Source organism: Opisthorchis viverrini, assembly GCF_000715545.1.
Source record: "Opisthorchis viverrini unplaced genomic scaffold opera_v5_51, whole genome shotgun sequence".
In the NCBI taxonomy this organism is placed as follows: domain Eukaryota; kingdom Metazoa; phylum Platyhelminthes; class Trematoda; order Opisthorchiida; family Opisthorchiidae; genus Opisthorchis; species Opisthorchis viverrini.
In genome coordinates this window covers 451,026-458,558 of record NW_008751707.1, presented here as the reverse complement: position 1 = coordinate 458,558, position 7,533 = coordinate 451,026, and the positions used below count along the sequence as shown (strand labels likewise).

The 7,533-nt window shown below is 40.3% G+C and overlaps 1 protein-coding gene across 1 annotated transcript in view; it reads right to left on the bottom strand.

Annotated features, from left to right (window-relative positions):
- T265_03518 (hypothetical protein) overlaps positions 1 to 7,133 on the bottom strand; it is a gene marked incomplete at both ends in the record, with an annotated part of 14,411 nt that extends 7,278 nt beyond the window's left edge. Inside the window, 2 exons of the mRNA XM_009168030.1 lie at positions 1,190 to 1,388; positions 6,910 to 7,133. Of these exons, the coding sequence (XP_009166294.1) occupies positions 1,190 to 1,388; positions 6,910 to 7,070 (360 nt within the window). The remainder of the gene's footprint in view (positions 1 to 1,189; positions 1,389 to 6,909) is intronic.
- Positions 7,134 to 7,533: the final 400 nt, after the last annotated feature.

Below are 7,533 nucleotides of genomic sequence, written 5' to 3'. Positions count from 1 at the left end.
TTAGTGTATTTTTATATGCCTTTGTTTTACGATGCGATATATAGTACGCCCGCGATATACGAAAATATACGATATTCATTCGTCCATATTCGGACTTTTATACTTCGCGTACATTCGGTAGTTACGATACCTACCACTATTCCAATTATCACAAATATGTTTCACTAAAACCAAACCAAATATGGTTTTGACGACTGGATCCCGCTGAATCTCCGGTTTATAATAGTCTTCAGTTTTATGACAAGTGGTCTGATTCTGTACACAAAGATGATCCGTCTAATGGATAGGGCAACAGTGCAATCCATTCTTCTAAAACCAGGGATTTTCTGACTGTAAAGACTTCACTCTACTTGGGACTCGTAAGACTGTTTAACGTGCCTCTGTCAGGTGGTTTGATTTCTAACAGACCTCAAAGGGATATTCTGAAGGCCATACAAACATGTTGATCATCTGGTCCTTCAGTGGTGTTCGCAGTGGCGAAACAAATGAATTGAAACCTTCGTTTCGGACGATTATTGAATTCTGATGATCCACTCTCCGGCTGGCGAACAGGCGAAGATTTGAGTTTACGTTTACTGGAGTTGACGCTAGGGAGTCGTGTGCAGAAAAAACAAATGATCCTGAGGAATTGTGTCAGTGTAAATGTTTGCTCCTACGCACATAGACCGTCCTTCAAACTGGTTGCATCATTCCAGATTTCATCACCTATCGGAGCACCTTTTATGAAATTATTAATTATACCGCGGTAGAAATATGGGCTGCGGGACCAGCTCAGAAGCTGGAAACATTTTTTTGGATTACGAAATGCGCCGACTGGTGCACGCTATTGTCCTAGCGTTAACGAATGTAATGCCTATAAATGATATGGTTGAATTCGGTCAGATCAGGCATATAGAACTGTAGCGGTGACCCAAACCATTTCTGTCAATCAAATTTTCCTTATTAGACTAATCATAATTAGATCAAATAAAAAAAAGTTGTTAACTTACTGAGAGGGACTGCCTCACATGCACACAGATTTTTAAGTAGGTAAAACATTTGATTTTCAACCACACTAGAAAACAGACAAAAGACATCATATTTAAAACTGTGCATGCACAATCGGATGTTGCGTTCCCCGATAGACTTGCGGACAAAAAGACAACCGGTGACAGCGGTTGGGGAAAATCAATCTACAGGACGGACTAACCTCAATAAGTCGATGGGATTTCCACAACCAGCAACCTTTACATACGGGAAACAGCCCGGCAATAGGAAGGAACGGACCAGTAGCGATAGGTTTACCGCAACATACGCATTTGAGACAATTTAAATGAAAGTAGCGCCCGAGTGTTTCCAGAACCGTATCACCGACAGATAGCACGCGGTGACAACAATCGCACAATATTCTAAAGGAGACAGTAGAAAGACTGTATGTTAGGGTAAGCGAAATGTGTTCATTTTAAATACCATCAGTTATTTTAGCTGAAAACTTACGACAGAGGGGGGCGGCAAATGTCCAGTTGTTTGGGATTCACTTTGGGTGTTAAATGACACGAATAATTCCATTAAATTTATACTGAATGGAATGAAGGAACGAATAAGGAAAGGAGTATGTCATCAAGCTGGAAGTTGTGAACCCTTCTTAGCAAAATAGTCCTGAAACGATACTCTACAATAAGAAATTTATGTATTTGATTTAATTCATGTTATGCTTAAGAACTGACGTGAACAAAAGCAAGTAGGCAAGCGGAACGCACAAAAATCAAAGCCGAAAAATACGAACAGGATTCCTGGAGTGTTTTTAACACCTACATTGATCACACTCGTAGAACTTGATAGTTGTGGATACCACTTGCATATATTCGCTTAACAGGACGTCCTGTCTCAGAAGTGATTTATATAAGGATAGAAAGTTCAACTTTTGACATGATTCCTTCAGCTGTTACGGACATCATTGCCTTCATAACCACATCCGGCACAGTCTTTGGTTTATGGAAACATGTAATGCGAGTGTGCTGCTGAAAACAAAGTACGACATTGGTGGGCTATCAAATGAATGAACCAGGCTACTCTTTTATGGACCCTGAAGGCAGTATTTGCAAGAAAGAGTCGCACTGGTAGCCTGATGCAACTTGAATCCCAGTAAAATCAGGAGCGGAATGAAATATCATCAACTCAGGCTGACCAACACAAAACTGAGTCCATTTAAAAGCGAAACTGATGAGGGTAACTGCGAACAAGTGGTTCCCGTTCGTTGACCCTATGTCTATGTAGAACGTTTGATCAAAACATGGTTTAATGTCGAGGATATACAAATACAGTGCCCTGTATCAAGAGGGAAAGCTTTCAAATTTACCTGCATCACAGAATATAGACCGCCTCCCCCCAAGAGTGGTTTAATCATCGAGAATGAAAAGTATACTCTAGGTATGTATCAAACGTTATCGTGAATTACGGGTGTATTAGAATCGAACGGAAAAGGTTTTTTAAATAATGACTAATGAACTGACTAACTAACGACTGAATACCTTTACACCAATGCAGGGGCGCTCTCTGGATCATTACATTGAGCGATAACTAACGGAGAAGAGAACTATCCATGCAAGAAGACGACATGCGAAAGAAACACTGCGGGGTATTTCCCTAAACAATCGGTGGATTTATTGTTTACAAAACCTCTCTGAAACGATGAATGCCCAATCATCCCAAACATCTCACAATTGATTATGAGCATAAGTATTTCTAAATGAAGCAGTCTGACTCAGAGGGGATAACAAAGCAACACAAGTCGTTTTGCTTGAGCTCATCTCCTTGGCACAGAACAGAGTTGAGGCTTTAAGGGGCTTTGTGGAGTAAAAATCGAAATATTAAAGTTTCTAAGGCCTAAGATTCATTCCGTTCTGAAACCATTTTTATTCGGATACTTAGGTCAGAGCTTTGTATACAGAAACGTATTGTACATATGTTGAGTATCGCTTGGCTGAGCAATCTCTTATCGGCTTTACGTGACTTGTCATACTCACACCCATTTTATCAGTAATGAACTTTGGAATTAGCTCCAAACAGTCTGACTTTTACTCGATGTTTTATCTATTCTATTCGTTCTACGTGTCTGAGCTAGACAAAGTGCTATCGATCAGATGGTTTTGTTCATAAGTCATATACATGTTTTATGGTAAAATACAGAAATGCATCGGACTGCAAAATGTTTTGGTTCACTTAACTTTGAAATACTTCAATCAGCACTTCATAAGTGTCAAGAAAAATCCGACCTTCTTCAGGGAAATGGATAATGAGTAAGCAAGACTTTTTAAGATATATATGTTGAAGGTAAGTCCATCTCTCCAGGGACAATGTCAGTCTGAAACTCTGGAGGGATGAGTTACGCGCAGGCTGTGATGACAAGCAGCATAAGATTTAAAAATATACGGGATGATGCTTTAGTTTGGAAAATGCGCATCCGCTGTTGTAATTTTACTAAATTATCCACTTTTCACAGGAAGAACTTTTCACTACGACTTTCAGGATTTGTTCAATTAAGGATCAGGTCTGGTTGAGCCGAAAAAGTTCACGCACATTTACGATGAACAATCATTTGCAAATTAATTTGCTGCTGATGGGAGATTCGGCTGTTTTAGCTGAACCTCTTGTTTATTTTATCCTTCAATAGCATGTTCTGATGTTCAGGTATGAAATCCGATGGATGGGAATTTGCAGACTAGGTCCTTCAGATGTTTCCACAGAGGAGCGAATCTGGAGTTTCCAACAAACATATGGTAGTTCTGGAAGGCTGCACATACTTTATCGTTGTGTTGGAACAAAATTGTATTAACTGCAGTTCTGTCCAACAGGTGGATGAAAGTAGACTATTCAAGACTTGCCTCGTTTTGATGCAAATTATACCCGTATTATTAGTTACATGAATGTTGCTCAGGTGCGTCTTCAGGCACGTCGCCTTATTGTGAGGTTTTCCAATGCATTCGAAACCGGTTCATTCTGCAGATCTGAGGGGACAGAATTGAGGTTCATCAGTTACTTTATATGCTGCCTATTCAATGGTATTGGGAGGCTCTCATCCGTCCGCAGATATTCGTCCATTGCACGGCTGAATGTCCCGCAAGGGACACTTTATGCTTGTCTCACCCTCCTGATCCGTGGTGAAATGAATGACGCAAGTGGTCCAAGTTGAAGCAATACACAAGCAACTCTCATTTCGACCTCGTCTCCCCGCTGAAGCTATGAAATAACTTTCATAAATGAACTGGGCTTCCCGTAGGAAGAACACTCTTTAGAAACTGATAGTTACGTTATAGTTACACACTATGTAAACCTTATTTGGTTTTCAACACCATTTATGAGGCTGATAAGAATTCTAGATGGCCTTTCTTGGGGATCATCAGAGTCCCAGAGTTCCCATCAACCTCATTCCCAACTGGAAACACAAACCTCAAATTAACTTGGCGTTAATGAGAAGCTTAACTAGATTTCAGTTGAATCTTTCGTCTACTACATTGAGTTTTTAATTTTACTATATACGAAATGTAGTTGGGACCGTTTACACTTTTTTGGCATCATCAAACTTTTAACCATGTTGTCCGACATAATTTTGATCAAAGTCGATTTATTACGACCGTGTTGCGTACTGGGAAGGTGGCAGAGACCAATGAAGTCAATTGTTGTGTCTTAGTGACTGGCGATCATGAGCTGCGTCCGACATAAACAAGGCTTACGTATTAAAATATCGGTTTTCAGTGGAAGTAACTACAGCACCTGCCGCCGTAGTACTCCCCATTGTCTTCAGTCTACTTTCTTAGTAAAATATACATTCAATTAGCCTGATGAAAAAGGCACTCAGCGGATCAACTTTCCTAGTAGGGGCAATATTAAACAGCGTATACATTACAACAAAATTAGTTGATATCCTGACACTAACTAATAGATACCTGGTCCATTTACCTCAAAAGTGTAAAGATCTCTTCGCTGGGAACGCCACGTGTTCAAGAAGAATTTAATCACTTGAAATAAATAAAGATCACGGCGGTTGCTTGGATGATGTTTACGCATATAAAGCACGGAGTCTGGTTGACGGAAGACTACATGTTTTGGGATTTTTGAAGTGGAAAAGTGGTAAACAGTAGTACAGAGGTCTTGCACCACAGCGACTCAGAAAGATGAAGTTGGTATTCACGTGACTTAAGACAAGGAGAAGCACTTTCCTGTGGGCAAGTAATTTAAGGCTTTAGGGTAGCCAGCTGTGCAGGAGAGAGTGTGTGGATAAGCTAGATGGACAAATCACGTTTGACCCGCTCCACATATCTTGTTAAAAAATCAGACCAAAGATATAACAACCGTTTTGACCACCTAAAAACCGCGGTTGGCTTAACAGAATAGCTGCTTCAAAAGTAAAGTTGAGATATACGCTACACAGCAAACGTATGCAATATATTGGCAAAGTGGATATACAGAGGGATTAAATCGAAAGCGAAAAATCTTGGTTCTATAGAAGTACACTTAATGTGTGAATCTGTTTTGTGCACAAAATATGCCACAATACTCTTCCCATGCTCCAAGAAAAACTATGTTTAACACGGATTGGCTCTTAGCTTGATTTGAATCTAAAATTAATCATGCACCGTGCAAACACTTGAGTCAGGGACAAATGCTAATAATTTGGTCAGTGTACACAAATCGAAAAAAGACTGATGTCACGTTTCACACATGAACACTTGGGATATGCATTTTGAATTCAGTGGCTCAACAGTAGATTTTTTCATGACCCCCATCTCTTAGCTTTTCGTGGGCTCAGAGAGCCAACCTTAACTAAAACTGCGTATTGATATCAACAAGTCATCAACGGGTGAGCATATGAAGCAAATGAAGAGAAGTAGATTCATAAAGATAGGATATGCTTAATCCCAGAAACAGGCCATCACGCATTTTTCATAAGCTGAGTGAAGTAGGGTTGGTCGTTCGCTTCCTTGGTTCAAGTTTCTATCTCTTACTGCATAAATAGACAGCATCTGCAGCTATCGAGAATATTAATCAAAATCATTTCCTGAGCTAGATAGTACGACACCAGGAGCGGCCTAGTCTAACCACATCTTGCCTTTGTACACAACCTCTTCAGGTCCTGGTCCCCTATGTTTGCTGTTAAGCAGATCTGTAGCACTTGTAAACTGCTCTTTTTCATGCTCAGTATCATCTTTTTTTCCCATTATCAGTCACATCGCTGTACAAAAGTTTGTTTTACTGAAATACAACCGCTACCGCCCGCTGGTTGGCTCCAACGTGACTTTGAGACTTTTGCAGAGTGACTGTTGTTGTGACCGCTGGTTGGCTATATTTGACCGCTGCTAACACTAAACGTGAACCATCATTTCAGCTACAAACACTGGACTAATATATTCACACTTGTGGATTAATATTTCGATCACCGGAGATCTGGAATACCAGAAAGATAGAACTATTCTTGGAATACGGAACTACGGAATCTCCTATTTTGAACTGTGAGTCAAGATTTACTTGTATTTTTCTCCTTGTGACTTTGTATCTGGCTTACATCAGCAATTTGTTCTGTTCATTAGAAACCCCATAGGGCCGTTAACCACTACAGATCCCTCAAGAAGCTTATATAAACTTAGGAACAATCCTTGTCCACATTCAAACGGGAGAATTATCTGACAACTTCTAAACCAAAAGCTCACTTTGAATAGATTCACACTATGTAAAAGACTAAGTATAATATCAAAGAAAGACAAAGAGGTTATACGCTCCTCATGAAATGTGAACTCACATTTGTAGCCGGATGACTGTAAGTTACCAGTGAGGAATGACGGCCATGGGCTAGGTTCTCATGGGTGGTGCCTATCAGCCACCAACTGAAAAGCAAACAACTGGGTCAGTTCATGTTCCATTTTCCTAATTAACTTATCAACTACTTCAGTAGAAGTGAACTTAACAATTTCCATCAACTTTGTGTACGCTGCAACCATCTGCATCAAGTGCCATGTGTACGGCGCTGGACCAAACCACGTCAAGGTATTTTTTGTACAACCGTCAGCTGGGAATCGCCACTCCTGTTTGCACATTCTACACAGTAAATACGCATGTAAATCGACGCAGGCCCACTCGTGCGTACGTACAAGACGGAACTCAACAGGTTCAAGAACAATCAGGAGACCTCACTGCGTCTGCACACTTCACGCACATACTGCAACAGTAAACACCACCAATCTGTATAAACTACAGATTTGTGTCTAACGGTCAATGTTTTATCTTTGCGTCACCACAGTCCCACGGCATTGATGATAGAATCATTACTCTGACAATCATACATTCGATAAATCGTGCAGGTAATAACTAGGCGTTCGAGCCAGGAAGTTTACAAATTAGTTGATACGTGGTCATTTCAGGAAGTTTAGCTCTGCTGAATTGTTGTACTTCCGATTGATCCTGATATATGCGAAAATAGACGAAAGATATCACCATCACTTGTGAGCCATCATTTATCCACAGGCTCACAGCGGCCAGATTTTGTGACATGGATGAAAA